This window comes from Lissotriton vulgaris, chromosome 7 (assembly GCF_964263255.1).
Source record: "Lissotriton vulgaris chromosome 7, aLisVul1.2, whole genome shotgun sequence".
NCBI lineage: Eukaryota > Metazoa > Chordata > Amphibia > Caudata > Salamandridae > Lissotriton > Lissotriton vulgaris.
Window position 1 is genome coordinate 459,620,071 of NC_141695.1, and position 22,821 is coordinate 459,642,891.

Consider the following 22,821-nt stretch of genomic DNA (forward strand, 5'->3'; position numbering starts at 1 on the left):
GACCTTCGCACCCTTAATAAAAATATTTTGGTTGATTGCCACCCCCTTCCCAAAATTCATGACCTTCTTGCCAACCTAGGTGGTGCCAAGTATTTTTCCCTTATTGACTTGAGCTCCGCATACCATCAGGTACCCCTTACCGAATCCTCTCAAGATCTCACCACTTTTGTTACCCCATTTGGTGTTTTTAAATATTTGAAACTTCCATTCGGACTTGCTAGCGCAGCTAGTGTTTTCCAAAAAATCATGGATCATCTTTTCGAGTCTGTTCCTGGTGTTCAGGCCTATCAGGATGACATCTTGGTTTTCTCTCCTGATTGGAATTCTCATTTATCCCATCTTTCTTCTGTGTTGTGCAAGCTTAATGAAGCTGGAATGACCGTCAGGGCTGACAAATGTAAATTTGGTTCTCAATCCCTGGATTACTTGGGTCACACTTTGACTCCCGAAGGCATAAAACCCAAGTCCTCCCTCATTGAGGCTATTTCTCAAGCTTCTCCTCCCAAAGACAAGGATGCTCTCCGCTCCTTTCTGGGTTTAGCGGAGTATTACGCCCGTTTTGTAAAAGGCTATGCCCAAATTGTTGAACCCCTTCGCTCTTTGCTTCGCAAAGGTTCCAAATATGCTTGGACTGAAGAGATCAATTCCTCTTTTTCACATGTCAAGGACATGATTGTTGGTGCCCCTGCTTTGCATCCCTTTCAGGACTCTGCCAAGTGTTTCATCATGGTTGACGCCAGCTTGACTGGTTTGGGTGCTGTCCTTGGCCAGTGGGTTTCTGGTAGGGAACACACTGTCGCTTTTTCTTCCAGAACACTTAAAGATTCTGAAACCCACTATAGCACCATTGAGCGTGAGTCATTGGCTTGCGTTTGGGCAATTGAAAAATGTAAGAACTACATTTGGGGTAGAGAATTTGATTTGTTCACCGATCACAAGCCTCTCACTCAACTTCTCAATGGTGATGGCCTAGGTAAAGCCTCCTCAAGACTTGTCAGACTTTTGTCCAAATTACATGAATTTCATTTCAATATTAAGCACATTTCAGGTGGCAAAAATTTTCGTGCTGACTGTTTATCTCGCATGTCACTCAATTCTGATTCAGATGTTCAAGATTTTGGTGATGTTGAGTGTGTTGTCGCCACCCTTGACGCCACCAAATCGTGCCCTTTTATTACAGAGGATTCTTGGTCAAGAGCTTATGAAAATGACCAGAATCTGAAATTGGTTGCACAATACATTTCTCAGGGCTGGCCTGAGAGTAGAAATTTGTCAAATGAACTTAAGGCATTTTCCATGGTTTCTTCTGAACTTTCTCTTGTTGACAACCTAATTATGAGGCATGATGTTTTTGTTCCGCCTTCTGATGTCAGACCCGATATCATTAAATTTGCACATCAAGGACATCTTGGCATAACTAAAACATCTCAACTCATCAAATTACATTATTGGTGGCCCTCTATTGAGTCCCAGGTAAAATTTTACATTGATTCCTGCAATGAATGTTTGCTCTCGGATAAGAAATGGAAACTCATTGGTACGCCCCTCCATCCCGTTCCCTTTCCACTTAAACCTTGGGAAAAGGTTGGATTGGATTTTTCTGGCCCCTTTGATGTCCTTCCCCATGACATGAAATATGTCATTCTTCTCATTGATTATCATTCCAAATGGTTGTACCACATGTTTTGTGATTCTCCTTCCTCTGCCAATGCCATCAAATTCTTGCGTAATCTTTTCATCATCGAAGGTTGTCCTTCTGTGGTGGTTACCGATAATGGTTCCCATTTCATATCTGAGAAATTTGACTCATTTTTAATGGAGCATGATGTTGTCCATTTCAAGGTTGCTCTCTATTCGCCCACTTCAAACGGCTTAGTTGAGCGGGCCAATAGACTGCTTAAAGATGCTGTTCAAACAGCCATTTCCTCACACAATGACGTTAGGACTTTTGTTGAAGAGAAATGTTGGTCGTATAACATTTCTCCCCATTGTACTACTGGTGTTTCCCCCTTTTCTTTGTTAAGAAATAGGAATGTACATACCAAATTGTGTCCCACATGGTTGTCTGCGAAAAACGTCAAGACCCTTCGACCTTCTGATGTCTCTCTTTCTGAAAAAGTTTCTCAGAAACAATCCCTTATGAAAACCAGGCATGATTCAGGTAAAATTTTCACTTCTGTTGTCCTAAAAGTTGGTGATTGGGTCCTCATCAAAAATCCTAGAAAGGTTGCCAAAGGACTCTCTAAGTTTTCCACACCTGTTCAGGTAACTGCTGTCAGTAAAGCCTCTGCCTTACTTGGCAGCAGAGGGTGGTGGAACAAAAGGGCTCTGGTTCTCCTTTCGGACTCACAAGCTCGTTCCTTGTTGCGTTTGACCAAACAACAGTTTGATCAATGTGACTGGTCTTTTTGGTTAGATCCTACATGTTCTTCTTTCTCATCTCCTTTGTCGGATGCTTCTGTTTCTGTAACTGATTCCCCTCCTTCCTCTTCAGGTCTCTCCTCTTCTTTGTCGTCTACCTCTCCTCCTTCCATTCTCTCTGAGACTGTTGAGGAGGTTTCACTCCAAGCTCCCGCCCCATCTGTTCGATGTAGGAGGTTACCTGTCAGGTTTAATGATTATGTTTTAAGTTGAAACTTATTTTTATGTCTCAGTTATAAAATTCTGTTCATGTCCTAACTTACATGCCATTGCTTCCCTTACATTCTCATTTTGTTTGAAATGTTGTGAAGAGGGAGAAGTTGTAGTATATGTCTTCCCTCGTGCTGTGCTCAGCACGAGGGATTGCCTTCTCTTCTTGTGTTCTGCCCCTCCGTTCGGTTCTAGCGCTCTGGGCAACGATAGTCAGTTGCCCGGAGTCCTGGAGTCGAGCGGCGGCCTTTCCCTGTGGGTGTAATTACAAACGTAATTAAAGAAGCTACTTACCTGCACTCTTGCCTGAAATTGTACTTATTTCATGTCCCTGTAACCTTTGTTTTTTTCAGTGGAAAAAATAATATATATTAATATTAATCCCTTCGATGCTGGTGATATTCCCCCGCTGTGCTGGAGGGTACGGGGGGCGCGCACAGCGCTCACATGCTCATGACGAGCTGAGCTCGTCATGAGGCACGGCGCTCCTGTGCTCATGACGAGCTCAGCTCGTCACGGCCACACCCGTTCCCGTGGAACGCCCCGCACAGCAGGGGAATTATCCCCGCATGCGAGCGTTCCACGGCTCATGACGAGCTGAGCTCGTCATGAGCACCGGAGCGCCGTGGCTCATGACGAGCTCAGCGCGTCATGAGCATTCAAGGGGTTAATTGCCCTCTGTGTAGGACAAAGCTAATTTTCCCACCTGCTGGGATTGGAGCGAGAACTTTTAGGAGAGTTTTAAAAATAACTGTGAGTAGACCCATATATGCGCCATCAAAAGTGAAGTGGACACTGGAAGGATGCTCTCTGTTCTGCCAGTGATTCTTCTCCGTGCCTCAAAATGCTCATCCCTGTTAAGTGGCCAGTTGTTAATGCCCCAACTTTCATGAGACCGAGTCCTTTGGGAGAAAGGTTATTAATTTAGCCAGGAATATGTACTGGACCTCTGCGATTGGCTAAGAGGTCAAACTGATTTTAAATCAGTTTAGTCTCAGGCAGCAGAAAGTACACTTTTCCACTAAAGTTACCAAAAATCTATTTTTACCATTGTAGTTTGAAGCTATGTTTGTAATAACTTTAAATATTTTTCCTTTCATTTTCCAACACAAAGATAAGAAACAAAGATTTTAATCACATCTAGGCCTATCCGTGCAAAATACTGTTTATTCTACACAGTCAAACAGCCTTATGGTATTTATTCATTTTACTATTTCTAATGTGTAGTGTGCTACTTTTTGTACATTATGTGTGTGGGCTTACAAGGTGAACCATACGGTTGGAATATTAATGTATCGAAATACATTTTCTTCCATGGCAAAGGCACTTTGGCAAAGGCACAGTGCGTTTTACCTACTGCTGCGGTAGAGTGCTGTGATCCTCTTGGCCATCGTATATTGTGCCATATATATGGGTAATGTAAATACACACTGCAGTCCACATATTTAAGTGCCATGCCTTTTAGTGCAATTTCTTTCAATAGCCTTACTGGAGAGTTAAATGCACCAGCTAGGTGAAACTAAATAGTACTATGTTAAGGGTACAGCACATGCACGTTTGCACTGATTGGCAGGGTCACAACGATAACCAGCAAAAATAGGGTCCAGAAGAATCAGGGGAGGTGCCATGCAGGAAAGATGACTTTCCTAAAATTGTGCATTATTATGTGTACTGTGGTGCAAGCAATTAGCTCTGTAGTTGAGGCGGATACAAGGTGTAACTGAGCTGAGTGAGAAGTAAATAGACAATACTAGAATAGCTCTGATCTCTGATGTGGATGACAAAAGAAACTGAACCCTCCGCCTTCGGGGTTAAACAGTCTTTAGGGATCCGAAAGTTTGTGTGCTAAACAGATCATGATTCTGTTTGTATGATTTGGATGGCTTGAATTTGCCTGATAATTGCCTGTTCAAGGCATATGAGCTGTAGATTTATGCTTTTGCATAGATCGCCATCCAGTGTTGGGCTCGGATGTTTGCACTTTATTTTTCTTCGAAGAAGTCTTTCCAGTCACAAGGTAGGTGACTCCTCCCTTAGTTGATAGTGCACATGGGCATTGACTCCTTTGTTAGATTGTTCTTTTCCGCCATCGTGTTCGGATGTAAATTGTTGCGCTCTGGTTCGGCACCGTTCTTCGGGCCCCCTTGGACGCGCAATCCACTGCCCTCAACGGTATTGTTAATCAACCGCATTTCACCTTCTCCGCGTATCGTTTACTCTCCACTTTGATGGGATCATTTGTGGAAGGCTGTTGGACATACCCGCTCCGGGATCAGTCGCAGCTGAAGGAACGAACTCGATTCAAGTTATTTCCAAGATGTCGCGCTAAGTTCCCATGCACCGACTTACACGAAGTGTGCAACCCTGCCTATCCCCGGAACACGACGAGAAAAACAGCGCCGCGTGCTAATCGTTTCGGTCGAAGAAAACCCTTTATGATCGTCTGGCTCGACGTCACGAAATGTACCAGCAAAGTGGCCCTGCTCCAGACCTCCTCACAGAAGAGTCCAACCAGAAAGAATCGCAGGAGATGGAGGAGGAGCACATCTCTGTGTCCGAAGCTAACTCCGATACTGAAGGCCTCATACCAGGACAACGGACAATGAGTAAACACCCTTTGTTCCTCAATCATCTCCTTTGCAAGAGAAAGGTTCCAGTCCCTTTTCTGCCTGCGGGCCAAGGTCGGTACCGAGAAAAGGTTTCGAGCAAACCCGCCTTCGGGCTCGGCGCCAAAACATTACCAACAGCCTTCTGGCTCGGGCTCGACCCGTCCGCATGCTAGTGACCGACCCACAACCTTCGGTGTTGAAACCAAAACATCTTCTAATCTCTGTTCCGCCATTGTGGAAAGCTAAAGCTTAGGACCCTAAAGATTCAGAACCGAAAATCTAGACGCCAAGATCCACGGCCAAAGAAAAGACAGCGACTAAAGAATCTCGGACCGGAGGCACACCGGATCCGCGATAGAAAGAAATATCGCAATCCACCCAGACACTGGACAAATCCATGCCAAACCCCTGAAAAGAGAAGAATGGACTATTCAGAGGAATACCACATTCCTTTAAAGAAGAAAAATGTGGCTATTGACTCATTGACTCTTCTTCTCCTTGCATTCCTGAAGACCCTTATATTTCACCTACACACTCTGCTACACCACCATCAACTAACCCACACGATACAGGGGTGATGATGACGAATTAGATGACTACGTACCACAGGATGCCCCACAGGATCCTGATCCATGGGATAATTATAATGTCCCTCAGCCGAATAATGACCCGTATTTGTATCCATCCAAACCTTCCCCTCCAGGTGACAATATTGGTTACATTGAGCTAATTAATAGAGCTGCACAATACCATGGAGTACAGCTCCATAAGGAGAGTCTAGAAGAGGATTTTATATTAGAGACCCTTAGTTCGTCTCAAAGGGCTACACAAACCTTACCAATGTTAAAGGCCCTGCTTAAACATACTGATGATATCTTTCAAGACCCTGTTAAAGCTAGGATCATCACTCCCAGGGTAGTGAAAGAATACCGGGCTGCACTTAATGACCCAGTCTACATCAAAGGACAGTTACCTTTAGACTCTTTGGTTGTTTCCAATGTTCTTAGGAGGGCTAACTCCCAAACTACAGGAAATACCCCACCTCCAGATAAAGAGTCCAAATTATTGGATGCTTCCAGTAAATGGATAGCATCACAAGCAGCTAATAATTGGTGCATTGCCAATGCCTAATCATTACTGGCAAGATATGACGGGGATCATTATGATGAACTTCAAAAGCTTGTTGAGTTCCTTCCTGACAAGCATAAAGCTAAGGACACCGACCTTATCCAAGTGGGTAAATTCATAACTAATAACTCTGTCAGATGCGCCTTAGATCTTGCAGACAATGCAGCTTGGGCGATAACCACTAGTGTATTGCTTAATAGACATGCTTGGTTGAGGATTTCTGGGTTTAAACCCGAGGTACAAGCTTCTATCCTTAATCATCCATTTGATGCACAACATCTCTTTGGCCCAGCTATTGATGCATTCTTAGAGAAGATGAAAAAAGACAGACGTTGCCAAGTCCATGGGTGCCTTACAAGCAGCCTCCAACAGAGGTTCCTTTCGTTGCTTATTCTACATGGGCGGTTCCAAGAACATTTCTACGGGCAATATCTCCAATTACAAGGCAAAAATCAGTCGGCCTCTTCAAAAGGTTATTTCGAGGAGGATATAGAGGAAATAACGGCACGGGGAGAACCAGAAGTAATTCTACAGGCACCTCCCCCACCAATAATAACAAACAATGACTTATTTCCCATACCTCCCGATCATTCCACTCACGTCGGGGGACGTCTCTCACAATTTCTACCCATTTGGAATACGATTACATCCGACAAATGTGTTTTTCAAATTATCTAGTCTGGTTATTGCCTGGAACTTACAAGTACTCCACCCAGTATTACTCTAAGGTCACACCTCATGTCACAAGAACATCTTACGCTTCTAAAGCAAGAAGTTCTTTCGTTATTACAAAATCATGCAATAGAACCAGTCCCTTTACGACAAAAAGGAACAGGAGTGTACGCTCTATACTTTATGATTCCCAAAAACGACTGCTCTCTCAGACCCATATTGGACCTCAGAGAACTCAATCTGTACATTCAGTCAGACCATTTTCACATGGTAACACTACAGCAAGTGTTTCCTCTCCTTCAACAAGGCCACTTTCTATCCACTCTGTAAATGTAAATGTAAATGTATTTGAGCTTATATAGCGCACAGCTACCCACAAAGGGTTTCCCGGCGCTTGCTTAGGGAACCCGTCCTGGTATTCCCCTGTGAGATAACCCCGGCAGGGTATCCACAAGGTGAAAGCCAGGCATCCCGCCGCGATGGGCGGTTGTGGAGATTAAGCAAGCTATTGCCCAGAGTCGCAGAGTGTGAACCCATGAGTTGAGAAGGCACCGGAGCGAGAATTATCGAGTCCGTGGAATTTTTTGAGCCCAAGACCCACCGAGGCGGGGAATTGAACCCTGGTCCAGGGCCGATCTCAGCTTCTGGGTCTGCCGCCTCTAACCCCTGAGCCACACTTCTCCACTCTGGATCTAAAGGATGCTTATTTCCATATCCGAATGCACCCTGGGCACCGCAAATACCTCAGGTTTGTGGTTGCATGCCAACATTACCAATTCAAGGTCCTACCCTTCGGAGTCACAACTGCTCCCAGGGTTTTAACAAAATGCTTGGCATTAGCCACAGCACATCTAAAAAGACATCAAATTCACGTCTTCCCCTCCTTAGACGACTGGCTTATAAAGGCCAGTTCACACGACTGTTGCCTGTGACGAACAAAAAACACTGTGAAACACCGTTAACTAACTAGGGGTCACAATAAACCAGGCCAAATCCCATCTCCATCCTCCAATGTCTCAAGACTATCTAGGAGCTACCATAGACACACACAAAGCTGTAGCTTACCCAACTCCAGCCAGACTAAGGATGTTTTACAACGTACTGTCTCAGTTTCAGCCTCAACATCCCCCTTACCAGCTCAAGTGTTCATGCAGTTACTAGGAATTATGGCGTCTTGCATCTTCATTGTTCTCAACCCAAGACTTCAGATGCGTCCCGTACAGGAATTTAAACCCCATACAGAGAATAATAATAAGCGATTAGAGACCTAACAGTCGCATCCACTTCTTCAATAAGATCGCAACCATATACAGAAACTTTAGACCTCAACACACACTTAAGGAATCTTTGACAGATATACCACCACCGTATCTGACACTAACCTCACACTCTATCCACTCTGGAGCTCCCACAGACCCATGCCTGCACCTCATCTTTGAGAGAAAGTGCCCTCTTTCTGCATGGTTGCCCCTACTTTTTGCTGAACTGCTGATGTGCTTTGACTGAGTGTGCCCTGGGCTCCTGCTAATCAGGTACCCAAGGCCTATGTTCTTTCCCTAAAACTGCATTGAAACCCAACCCCAATTGGCATCCACGGCCACAGGTCAGGTCCTGGTAAATGGTACCACAGGTACCCAGGACACTGTGACCTCTAAGGGCTCCAACACTTATTGTGCCACCCTTGGAGGCCCTGAACCTTTGCACTCCCACACTGCCATTGTAGGCTGCGTGTCTTGGTGCAGAACAAAGTGAAGAGTCGAAATGGCACACATCCCTGTGTGAATCAGAACTGTCAAGCAAACTATCCCTTGAATAACTGTGTGTACGACTAAATAAAGTTAAACAATGTATACACACTTATATACATCTATTCTTGATTAAACATTGTTTAAACTAAACCACGTAAACACAGGATTGTTGTCAAATGAATTATTATTTGTTGCACAATTCAAAATCCAAATTCAAAAATTAGAACAATCTTTATGCAGTGATGCAATTACCATTTTCTCAATAAACTGACATTGTAACTGAGCAGTGTTATATCAAACGCAAAGCAATACATTCCAGGGTGGCCCGATGCTTTTCGGGACACCACGTCCCTTCTTCTGGGGCCGCTAAAATTTAAAAAAATACAAGAATGTATGTATATTCACCTTATATTTACAAATAGATCATATGCATTTTATTATACATAGCTACCACATATTTAGACACCACAAGGTTTGAATATAGAGAGTTAAGTGAATGAAAGAAAAGGTAAGGACCCCAATAGTGAAGCAGAAGAGAAAGAGTGTGAATAACAACGAATTACCTATGTAGTGAAGCATCAATGGCGTGATGAGAAAGAGTTGCATGAATACAACGGAACTATCGGATATGGAACAAAAAAGAAATGAGTACCTGGCATGCAAAGCTACGTACCAAAGAAAAAATATGAGTGACTGGAGGAGTTAGCTGGAACAGCTATAGTCCTTAGTGCTACAAAAATGGAAAACACAACAGGGAGCTACACTAGTACTGAGACCGGACACACGCCCATTAGTTCATAAACCTGATGGTAATCCACATGCCTGATAGACACTTAGAAAGAGTCCCCAATTTATAACGTGAATCTGCAATGCAAAAACGAAGCGAGAACGGACACTTGGTCACTCGCTGAGAGATTAAAAAGTCGAGCAGAAAAGGTCAACCTAAAACGTGACCTGTGTGTTACCGGTGGACGCAGCTCACCGACGAATTCCCCGGTTTCCAAAACTGAACATAACGCGAGACCATAAGAGGGTGTTCCTAACAGGGTCACATAATTCGCTCAAACAGCAAAAACGGGCTACGGGGAACTGGGTTAAAAAGCCGTCCTGGTAGAGTGCACATAATGTGACCAGTGTAATGTGTAAGAAACACAAAAAGTGTACTAAATACTTCAAAGATGTTAATAAGAACTGCAGTGCCACATGTTACAAGAACTCTGAATTGAAAGAATCCGGCACGTAAACAGAAGGAATACCGATTTTGTCTTGTTAGTTATGTGAATCGGGCCCTATATTATTCTACAAGTCCGGAAAGAGCTAATTGAAGGTTCCCAACAAATACTGATTCAATAAACTATTTTTTTTAATGGGAGGCGGGATAAAATAAATCTGCTTTATCCCAGTGACTCAAGATTTTCGTAAAATGGATGTCCAACAAACACCAGCATTGGTAATAGGTCTCGCCTACGAGGAGTATTGGCTTTGTCAATGGTGTAGAGCATGGCTGAAAGTAAAATAAATAAATAAAGCGCTATAATGTGGCTGACGGCCGGAGGACATGTGTGGAGGGCACCACAGCGTAGGTTATGGGGGAAATAAAAGCGAAATGACGACGCCAGCAGTGTCCTAGTCATAGCATTTTCTTTTTATAGCGGGCAAGAAGGCAGTACGGATTGCTTTTAACACTGACAATGGAGACACGGACAGTGGAGGATGTGGGGGGTGGACTGCTATGACACGCCATCTCGCTTTTTAGGTCTCGACCTCTGCCCATGCGCTTGCGCATTGCAGATGTCGAGATCCATAGTAGGCGAAACAAACTCTGGAACCAGCGAGGATTGTCCCCAATGCATGTGAGGTACTCAAGCGCGACGCTTCCCCAGCGCGCGCTTGTCCTCACTTCTCAATCACACCCCATATGGTCGTTCCCTCCCACTCGCTCGCACATCAAAGGCTGCTGCTCCCCCGCCCACCCCTCTCCCCCCCCACAGCAATGCCGAGAGCTTGTTGCTTGCTTTCCCTGCCACACCACCCCATCGTCTGTCCTGCTTTAATTAACGTCAGCATTCCTCCGTGGTGTTTCTTGTTTCCAGCATCTGTAGATGTTTCCTGTTTTAATAACATTTCCTCCCTGCTTTATAGCCACGGAGCACACCGTGCTTCCTGGGACCCGTTCCTAAGGTTTGATTTTTTTTTTTTTCCGTCTTTTAGTCTGCAATAATTATTCAAAACATTTATTTTAGTAAGCTCAAATGTTAAACGTTAATGTAAACACACTAAGCTGAACAGCGTTTCACTTTGCATGAATGCTAACAGATTCTCCGCCAGCAGCTTGGTGCCGACACCCGAAAGGCGACAACCATGAAGCTGCAGCGGCCCTTGCTAATGACCTGCATCCTCCTGTTCCTCCTGGGTAAGGACTGGCCTTCCGTCTTCTTCTCACACAGCTGCCGTGTTCACTTCCTACGCCCTATTGTTTAAGTCCATACCCTTGCTTTTTAGTGATCTTATATTATGTAGAACACATAGTCATTGCAGATGTTTTAACAGCTCTTTGGAGTCTTAAGCTTACAGGACGATACCTTTCACGTTAAACCCAAAACTACAAGTCCCAGAATGCTGAGTTGTGTGCTTAAAAGAGTAGCCTGACGAAGATGTTCCGCATGAGATTTGGTCGTCGGACATGTGTTTTTTTCTCCATACCACACGCTCCAGACAGGGGATGAAAATTTGGTTCCGCAGGCATAATCTTGTGTAATTTTGCTTTACGTTTTTTGCATAATTATGTGCAATCCTGTATGGGAACATCACGAACAAGCAAAACACGTTCAGGTGCTTGTGTTTTTGGCGATATTATTGTTAATGCCAAAGTGTCCTCTTCTCTCCTCCATTTAATTTCACGCTAAAATGTAGCGCAAAATGGGAGTTTGCCATTCCAAGAGTGTGCAGAATTTTGTCAAAATGTCACCTATTTACATAAAAGCAAATTAAAAGAATTTGATATTCCCTACCCCAGTCCGCTTGTTCTCTTTCTTTTCTTTCTCACTGTTTCTGTTCTTCTCTGTGGGTTCCTTTCTCTATTTCCCCCTCTCTCTTACAGATAGCTTTATATTTGTTGTGAGCCTATCTGTACCAAATTATGTCTACAACAGTTTTACATCTTTACCAGACCCCTCTCTCTGCTAGTTTCACATTTACCAGTTATGCCTTTTATTTGGGCTTCCGGTTTTCAGCTTTCTCACATCTATACATGTCCCACCTGTATCAGATTCCAACCATTTTCTCTCTTCAGCAGTGTTCTATTCACGCCAGTTTTATCTTTCTACAAAGACTTTACATTTACGCCAGTTTCCCATTTACGCCACTTTGATCTCTACACCAGTTTCCTGTACATCAGTTACGTACTTTCACCAGTTTCCTCTCTTCACCGATTTCCTGCCATCTCCAGGTTCCACTCTTACCCCTCTTCCTTTCTACACCCGTTTCTCCCTGTACCAGTTTCTTTAGAGGTGTAGCTATCAGTGCAGCAGGGCAGTGCCTGCCCCTGGAGTGAGTCCGGGAGTCTGTGATCACCCCCTGCCCCCCTTCGTGTCACTATTGTAGCACCACCTCAGCACAGAGCACCACTTCAGCACCAGTCAGTGTAACTCATCACCACTAAAGCAGGACTACTGCAGCACCACCTGAGCTTCACTCAGCAGCACCCGAGCACAACCGCAACTACAACACCACCACCTCAGCGCAGCATCACCCCAGCACAGCACCACCTCAGTATCACTCAGCAGGACAGCACCACTTTAGCGCCACCTGAGGACCACCCAAGCACCATTACATCAGTGCAGCAATACCTCAGAACCATATCAGCATAAGCGCAGCACCACTTCAGCTGCACTACCGCAACCCCACATGAGCGTCACTCAGCTGCATCTGAGTACTACCACACCACGTCAACATTGTTCAGCCTCAGCACAGCACCACCTCAGCACCAGCGCAGCACTACCTCCGCACTAGCACAGCACCAGTGCTGCATCAACTGACTACCAACACAGCACCTCATCATCACTTGGCACCACTCAATGCCACAGCATCACTCAGCGCCACAGCATCACTCAGCGCCACAGCATCACTCAACACCACAGCACCATTCAACGTCACAGCACCATTCAACGTCACAGCACCCCTCAGCGCCACAGCACCACTCAATGCCAAAGCACCACTCAATGCCACAGCACCACTCAATGCCACAGCACCACTCAATGCCACAGCACCACTCAACGCCACAGCATTACAACGCCACAGCATTACTCAATGCCACAGCATCACACAATGCCACACTCAACGCCACAGCATCACTCAACGCCCCAGCACCACTCAACGCTCCCAGCACCACTCAACGCTCCCAGCACCACTCAACGCTCCCAGCACCACTCAACGCTCCCAGCACCACTCAACGCCCCAGCACCACTCAACGCCCCAGCACCACTCAACGCCCCAGCACCACTCAACGCCCCAGCACCACTCAACGCCCCAGCACCACTCAATGCCCCAGCACCACTCAACGCCCCAGCACCACTCAACGCCCCAGCACCACTCAACGCCCCAGCACCACTCAACGCCCCAGCACCACTCAACGCCCCAGCACCACTCAACGCCCCAGCACCACTCAACGCCCCAGCACCACTCAACGCCCCAGCACCACTCAACGCCCCAGCACCACTCAACGCTCCCAGCACCACTCAACGCTCCCAGCACCACTCAACGCTCCCAGCACCACTCAACGCTCCCAGCACCACTAAACGCTCCCAGCACCACTAAACGCTCCCAGCACCACTCAACGCTCCCAGCACCACTCAACGCCCCAGCACCACTCAACGCCCCAGCACCACTCAACGCCCCAGCACCACTCAACGCCCCAGCACCACTCAACACCACTGCACCACTCAACGTCAATGCACCCTTCAACACCACAGCATCACTCAACGCAACAGCATCACTCAGCACCACAGAATCACTCAGCACCACAGAATCACTCAGTACCACAGAATCACTCAGCGCCCCTCATCGCCACAGCACCCCTCATCGCCACAGCTCCCCTCATCGCCACAGCTCCCCTCAATGCCACAGCATCCCTCAACGCCACAGCATCCCTCAACGCCACAGCATCCCTCAACGCCACAGCATCCCTCAACGCCACAGCATGCCTCAACGCCACAGCATCCCTCAACGCCACAGCATCCCTCAACACCACAGCATCCCTCAACGCCACAGCATCACTCAACGCCACAGCATCACTCAGCACCACTGAAGGCCGCAGCATCACTCAGCACCACTGAAGGCTGCAGCATCACTCAGCACCACTGAACGCCGCAGAATCACTCAGCACCACTGAACGCCGCAGCATCACTCAGCACCACTGAACGCCACAGCATCACTCAGCACCACTGAACGCCACAGCATCACTCTGTGCAACCATTCAACAACAACTGGTTCTAATATGTTCTCTCAATGTTTCAAGCTTTATTACAAATGTCACCAAAAAGATGTTAATATTTCACTGCTGTTCGTGGATTTGCATCACAATAAAATACAATGAACATAATCTTCCCAAAAGTTATTTACAAAAGTTTAAGCTATTGCCATTATAAATTACAATAACTTTTATTTAAGTTTTAATTATTAGAAAAAATATGTCATTGTTTTTTGTAATATTAATACATCTAAGTCATGTAAATACAACACAGATTGCATTACAAATGCTATAGGTGTCACGTTTGCGAAAGTTAAAACTATTGGCATTGTAAATGACAAAGCTATTATTATCGCTAATTACAAAACCAACACATACATAAAATATTTGTCACTTACAATACCAATTGCTCAAACTTTCCTAATGCGAGACCTATTGCATTGCAAATGCTTGTTTAATTGATGCGGGTGAGGGGTAACACAAACAATGGAGGGGGCAACACGGACATTGGAGTTAGGGCAGCTAGGTGCAATCATGGACAACCGAGAGAAAGAAGATGAAAGGAACACAGACAATGGAGGGAGGGTGGGTGGGAGTTAATGCAGACACGGGAGGGAGATTTGGTGGCGGGGTAACACAGACAATGGATGAAGCATGGGTGAGACAACAGAGGATGCATAAGCGGGGGCAACACCGACATCAGAGTAAGCAACACAGCTACTGGGAGTAAGCAGACAAACATCAGAGGTTTGGAAGGAGAGCTGGGGTAAGCCAATAGCAACGGATGGTATGAAGCAGGTGCTAGAAGAAGGAAGGAAAAGAGTGACAATGAAGCCACCAATGGATACTCTCCCAACCCACTGTTAAAAAACAAAAGGTCTGGCAAGAGTCAGCACATAAACTGTCGTAGGCAAGACCTGGAAATGGAGTAGTGATAACAAATACATTATCACAGATATCATATCAAGTTGCTAAAATTGGATGCTGTGTTAGGGGTGGAAAGCACTTGTATACATTTTAACAGACAAACAGCATGAGTCTGTTTTTATACTCGCATAAGATTTCTTTTACATGAAATAGAACGTTTATCATTGGAGTGTATTTTATTTTTTTTAAAAGCTGAAGGGAAGGTTTTGAACAATCTGTTTATTCCAAGGGATAGTATATCTGTGCAAGCAATCAAGCTGAATATGGACATCACAAGCATATTGTACAAACAACAATTATAGATAGGTTCAGAGTAATACCCTTTTTCATCTTATAGAAGGGGAGTAATGTAGTCCCCGGCGGCACATGGGTGCCCTCCAAGTCTTCACTGGGGCCCAACCCTTCATGTGGGCCCTCATTGCATTCTACATGAGGCCCCATCATTTTGCGTTACCCCATTGTCTCATAGTATATTTTGTCTTAAAAACAAAAGTTTATTAATGGTCTGTTCAAAGCACTTCCTGGAAGAATTCAACAGTATCCAATTATCTTACGGGATCCTCAAGTGTGTACATTGCTTAGGAATTCTATGTCACCGAGTTGAAATCCTTCTCTAACCCCTTTCGTCCTCCTACCCACCTACATAATTGTATGCAGTATTAGCAAAGTTCATGAACTGCAAACCAGCATAGCCCCAATGATGCAAGCTGTAACAGAGAGGACCATAAATCCCTCATCCCATGTCCAGGTATTTACATCATTCATGGGAGACCCACAAAGCCCTCGTACTCCTGGATCTGTCGGCCGGGTTCGACACGGTGGACCATAACATCCTCCTCCACCGTGTCGGGCAGGCAGGCATCCAGGGCACAGCTCTTAAGTGGATCGAGTCCTTCCTGACTGGAAGAACACAGGCCGTTCGTCTGGGCCCCTATACAGCGGCAAAAACTCCCACGACCTGTGGAGTCCCCCGAGGCTCCTCCCTCTCGCCACTGCTGTTCAACCTGTACCTCCGGCCCTTGATTCACTCACTTCAGAACTGGGACATTATTGTATACAACTACGCCAATGACTTGCAGATTGTCTTCCCACTCAATTCCCTTCATGCCATTAACACTTTTCACACCGTCATGAACCACATCCAACACTGGATGAACCTGAATCAACTGAAGCTAAATCCTGGGAAAACCGAGCTGCTCCTCCCTGGATCCAGCCCTGCTCACTGGGGCCCGCAGTTCTGGCCCTCTGATCTAGGCCCCCCCCCAGTCCTGGTCAAATCAGTAAAAAGTCTAGGTGTGATTATCAACACCGAACTATCCCTCAAAGCTCAAGTGGGTGCTGTCATCTCATCCTGTATGCACCAGCTCCGGAAGATCCGCAAAGTCAGCCACTTACTGCCTCCCGCCGCACTAACCCAGGTTGTCATCTCTCTGGTACTATCCCCTTTGGATTTCTCCAACTCCCTTTATTACGGTCTCCCACAATCACTGCTGCACCGCCTTCAGGTTGTTCAGAACCAGGCGGCCCGTCTCATCCATAAAACTCCCAAATGGCAATCGGCAAAACCCCTGCTTCACCGACTGCACTGGCTACCAATAGGTCAAAGGGCAGCCTTCAAGGTGGGCTGCCTCACATTCAAAGCCCTGAACTGCACCGGTCCCGCATTTCTCAAATCTCTAATCATCCCACATCGACCAACGCGCAACCTCCGATCAGCTTATCTTCATCTGCTAGTCACCCCCAAAGCTAAAACCAAGAAATTCGGTGGCCGTCGCTTCTCCCACCTGGCTCCCAGTCTCTGGAATCCCCTCCCTCTTTCCATCAAATCCAGCCCTTCCCTTCTTAATTTCAGAAAATCGCTCAAAACTCACCTCCGTGTTCTTCCTGGTACCAGCTGACACTGGGACGGCATCACAGACTTCCTGTGTAATCCCTGCACTGCCTTCATGCTATGAGAGCAGCACAGGGATTGGCCTGAGCAAGCTGGTTTGATGCTCTGCTCAGGACGGGGAGTCTGTCCTTTTTTTTCCAACCCAACTTTTCAATAGAGCCAGGTTGGAGAAACCGAAGTGTGCATGTGTAAACACACATGCACACTTGGGTTTCTCCAGCCGGTGTGATTGCATAAACCAGTCCACCTCCTCCTCCTCCTCCTCCCCCTCCCATGGCCCGGGCCTCACCCCTCCCTACACACGCTGGCTCAGTCAGCAGGTGAAAAGAAAACGTTGATAGAACATCATTTTATTTTTCAGCTGCTTGCTCTGAGCCAGTGGGGTGACGCAGAGGTGAAAGAAGAGGGACAATAATTAATGCCATTGTAAATGGCAAATTTGACTAGCATAACAGTGTGCTCAGCAATCTGCCCCAAAAAGAAATGCAAACACTGTACCTTGTCTCAAGGGGTCGAAAGACATAAACACGTTTAGATGTTGTACTCAATATTGTTGAATTCTGCCAGATAATCATAATAGCGATGCATTGGCCCCTAAAATTCAGCCCTATTTTACAAAGACTGATCTTTAATTTATACATCAATATTTTGTGTGTGATTAATCAAAACATTTTGATGAGTGAAAGGATACCATTCTAACATTGTCTACATACATATATTCAATTAATAGTAGTGTTCACAACTCTCAAACCAAATTTAGTATCAAACCAAAATCCCGGGGAAGATGCGCAGAAGGACGCATGCAGCTCTATAATATACATAGGCAAAGAGATATCTTTTCTCATAATTTAGTCAGTGAGCAACTACCATTATGCAGTCTTTATTTTACTGTATGCCACTTCGAGGGAATCTGGTTAAACTATATACCGTGCTATGCACTGTTGGTACATATATTAATAAATATTCATTAGTATATAGGCACACCCAAATTAATTAAAGCTGCCATTGCCTTACATATATGACGAAAATGACATATTAGCTTAACAGCAAAACTACACGAGTTGGCTTGAGAGTGAGGTTTACTGTATAACAATAGTTTTTAACCTTTAAACGTCTGTGGACCCTCACTTAATCTTTCCTGGAAACCCGGGCCCCCCACTCAATCCTTATTGGAAACCATGAACCCCCACTGATGATTAGTTTTATTGCTGTATAACAAATTAATTTTGAACCCTTCCTCCCTGTTCATGCCCCAGCTTTTCTGGGTCACAATAGACTACTGATAAACGCTCTGTGAGAGTGCTCAGACAGAGCCTTTGTGATGTGCAAGTGTGGTAGGTGACAGCTCCTCCCCTATAATTATAGGGAAATCATATCTCGAGTGAAAAACACACAAGGTGGAGACCAAGGCTTTTAAAGCCTCGGTCTCCATTGACGGATTGATTCCCTGCTTCAGAAGACAGGGGTATTACCGACCGCTCCTTGGCGGCTCTATTCACTAGCCGACACCATTGCCCATGAACAATTCCACCTTATGTGTTTCTCACTCGAGATATGATTTCCCTATAATTATCTGGCTGCATGCACTGCCCTGATCTCCGTGCGCGACCACGCCCGCATGGAAGCTTGCTCACCACCCTTCCCTGTCCTGATGAAAACCCACCTGTAAGGGCCAACCTACCCTACGCCTATCCGGGTCGAAATGTAGACAACCGTCTCTCTTACCAATTTCTATCCCTAGCACAAATTATACTGCTGACTCTAGAAGTTTAGTTGTTTGGAACTACATGATCATTTGATGTACCTATGCCTGGCTCTCACTTGAAGCCATTTCTGAAGTTTCTTATTGTTTGAGAATAAGTACGCTTGTCCTGCTTCATGTTCCTCACCTTGCACTACCTCCTACCACTTTCACTTCCCCCCCTCCTCTATTCGTTGGGCACTACTATTTGTGAACTTATGAACTAATGCAATGTACTTAAATATGAGTGTGAGTACCTTGTGATTAAATAACAATGTACTCCTAAGTTGTATATTTCTGTTTATTTTTGCCATAAGTCATTCCTACTGTACTTTCCATTTGTTCTGGGACCCTTCTTTCTGTACTGCTACATACACAGGTCCCAGCGACTTGCCTATGAGTTTACCCTTCTTTTTGTAACGTAACATTCTGTATGAACATGATTCTTTGTGGAACTTTTTCCATGTTTACTCAGAAATATCTTTCCTTCTTCTCCAGGGATACATTCGCCTGCCCATCAAACATCATATTGAGAGTGGGTCCGAACTTTGACTGTCTATCCATCAAGCAGGCGATGTTGGAGCATAACCATGATATCAGTGAAGAGGAGTTTGCCATGCATTACCCACAGGGCAGGCTGAAGGCCAACCCCCACTTTTTACTGGAGTTGACCAACAGCATGTCTAAACAGTTTGTGACGGCCAGTGACCTCCAGAAGCTGATGGAGCGAAGTTGTGATGAACAAGCAGATCTTCAACATCTCGTGGCAGAACTGTTATCCTTATTTGAGGTAGACAGTAAGGCAAAAGTGAAGCTGGTTTTCTACCCTGAAGAAGTGGCACTGGAATGTGTCTTCCTTATGACCTCTCGCATGAGGAGCTTGCTCCAACGTTTCCCCTCAATCCTCTTCTTGGAACAGTCCTTGTGTGTGAATAGGAACTTCAACCTGTACACAGTACTGTGTGAGGACGCAGATGGTAGGGGCCGTGAATGTGCCTACTTCCTTACCCACAAGAACAGTCAAACACCTGTGAGGTTCATGGTGGTGTCCTTGATGCAGAGCATTCCCGGTATATTTAAGCCTCATATAAAGAGTGTTGTCCTTCATACAGATTTGGCGGAGCTGGATCTTATCAGTCCACTGCTTCCAAATAGTACGGTTGTAATGAGCCAAGCCTATGCACTTGAGGCCCTGTACAGCCGGGTGGATCAAGAAGACCCATCTGTCTGCCAGACCTTGAAGAACATCATCCAAAAGATAGTATTCTCCCATACACCCGAGGCATATGAGTTTCATTTGAAAGAGCTGGCAGCTGTCGCGCTCTCTGGATTTTTTACCTATTTCCTGGAGAACTGGCACCATCGCAAGGAGATGTGGGTGGCCTGCTGGGGACTCAAGAAATCTGAGCGTGTACGGTTCTCTGAGCTGGTGCTTCATCATCAGGTAATGCTAAGGTCAGCCCTGACTCCCCCCATGACACCAGCTGAATGTGTGAGTGGGATAATGCGACTACAGAGCCTCTCTGTGTTAACTGCAACACTGAATGAAGAAACACTTTATGCCCTCTATCAATCGGCCTGCCCACACATTGGACTCAAGTTAGTGCAAGAGGAAATCGCCCTAAGCAAGCAGGGTTGCTATGAAGTGACTGAGCTGGAGCATGGTTTTGTGTTGAATGATGGCACATCAGACTTCCACATAGACGAGGAACTAACCAGCTGCAGCTGCTCCATATACACATATAGTCACCTTCCCTGTCGGCATCTATTTGCTGCCAGACTTTGGGCTGGTGAACCTGTCTTTGACATCAAACTGATCCAGGGGCAGAAGTAAGGGGGCAGAGAACATCATTCTGATCGTTAACATTTTGACTTTTATGGGGAGCAGGACAAAATCGCTTCTGGCCATCGGAGCCAGTATTCATCACCGCAGCAAAGTTGACAAATTTGTCTTTCTGAGACAAAACTCAATTGGGTATGGATGCCATAAGTTATAATGTATCACTTTAATATCCTTTCCCAGGAAAAGAAATGTGGTTAGGTGGATCCCCCTCACATTCTTGTGAAATTGACAATGGCTGCTGTGAAAAGGTTACTCGAATAATGAATTTTATAAAAAAAAATCTTCTAAATTATGTAAAACGTACAGTGATCTCTTGGCAATGTTTTTAGATTCTCAGTTGGTAAGCTTTTGGGCAAGCTGGGGAAATATCTGTGGAAGTATGATAAACCATTAGTGGCTAATCACTGTTGTACAGGATTGCAGGGGCCATTAATTTGGTAAATAGATTTTTGTACTGTACAGGGTCTGGACTTTTGCTATAAATAAGCCATACCCTCATATTAGAAATGTACTACTGCAATGATGAAGAATGGGCTGTGCAAAAGGATCTAGCTGAATGAGCCTGAGGTCCCCTCTGCATTTACCTACCAAGCTCTTTTTGGATTGGGCCAAATGTAGTATCCAGTTGGATACCCTAGGTATGATTGTCCTCTTTCCGTTGTGTGTTTACTCAGCCTCTTGTTCCAAACTCTTGAGTGTGGTGTGATTTTTAGGTCTCGCGGAGCCAGTGCAGGCACTGCTCTGAGACATTTAGTAGGTGAGTTTTCAAAGTGCTACCCCAAACCTTTGCTAGCCTAACGCTTGCGTTCACGCGAGCGCTGCCGCCATCTATCTTTCACGGGTCATTAAGTGCACCACTCGGCTGCACGTCTTGTGGCTCCTGCCATGTCTGCTTTTGAACCTCACACGTACCACTCGGCCGCAACTCTTGTTATAATTAAGTTAAGGTTTATATTTTTCATCAGTCAGTGAAGATGCCTGTACTTAAGACTTCTATTCTCACCATTCATAATCCTTTTGTTCACATATTAACTGTGTGTAACTTTTTCTTCCCAGCCGTCGTATATGCATTCTTTAATTTCCATGTATCATGCATGTAGCCATTTACTCCTATATTTTGTGTATAACTTTTTGATCCCATCTTTTATATTTGCAGCCCATTGTTGCTACTATTAGTGTATTTAGGCCTTTGTTCCCATCTGTCTTGTATGTAACCTTTTGTTTCCCATCTATCATGTTCGTAGCCTTTACTTCCCTGTAGCTGAAGGTCACCTAACTTGACATGACTAGTTATCAATAATCCTGAGACATAGGCAATGGCCAATGCTGCATTGCCTGAGTCCTGTGATCTGCTACAGTGCAGCGGAGTACCAAGTATGTACAATATTCTGCTTCCCAGAATAACCCCAGCCCCTTACAACTTAACTACTCCAGATCTTCCATCTGGTTATTTGGGCCCAGAAAACCAAGGGTAAATAGATAGGCAACTAGATCTCGCCGCCTGGATGCGATTCTCTTGTCTTTACTTAAACACATTCCATGATGTAGCGAGGGCGGTCTACCGTGCTGCTTACAGAGTTAATAAAAGCATGTTTTCATATTCCAAAAGATGCCAGGAAGGGGAGCTGGTTCAAAGCAACCTATAATTGTGTTTATGAGAAAAAAAACTATTATTGCATTGATGAGGGATAGCGGCCCTCATCCTCCCATTTATCTAGGACGTTCTCTTCCCCTGCACTTGAGGCCTGCCTAAGATTTATCTCTACCGTCCTACTTCTCGCTACCTTTCTACCTCTCTCTCTACCTCTATACCTCTCTACCTTTCTATCTCTAGCTCTCTATCTCTCTCTACCTCTTTCTATCTCTTTACCTCTCTCTACCTCTCTGCCTATCTACCTCTCTATACCTCTCTCTCTACCCTTCTCTAGCCTCTCTCTACCTCTCTACCTTTTTACCGCTCTCTCTAACCCTCTCTCTCTACCTCTCTATCTACCTCTCTCTACCTCTCTCCACCTCTCTCCCTCTACCTCTACCTATCTCTCTCACTACCTCTCTCTCTACCTCTACAACTCTCTTCCTCGCTCTCTCTACCTCTCTCTCTCTCTACCTCGCTCTCTCTACCTCACTCTCTCTCTTTACCTACCTACCCCTCTCTCTACCTCTC

The 22,821-nt window shown here is 45.4% G+C and overlaps 1 protein-coding gene across 2 annotated transcripts in view; it reads left to right on the plus strand.

The window, feature by feature from the left end:
- LOC147701861 (uncharacterized) overlaps window positions 1-22,525 on the plus strand; it is a 750,024-nt gene extending 727,499 nt beyond the window's left edge. The window contains exon 24 of one of the 2 annotated variants that reach the window (XM_086930494.1): window positions 19,313-22,525. In XM_086930494.1, the coding sequence (XP_086786620.1) occupies window positions 19,313-20,648 (1,336 nt within the window). In that variant the 3' untranslated portion in view covers window positions 20,649-22,525. The remainder of the gene's footprint in view (window positions 1-19,312) is intronic. The other variant, XM_086930495.1, reaches the window with a different exon arrangement.
- Window positions 22,526-22,821: the final 296 nt, after the last annotated feature.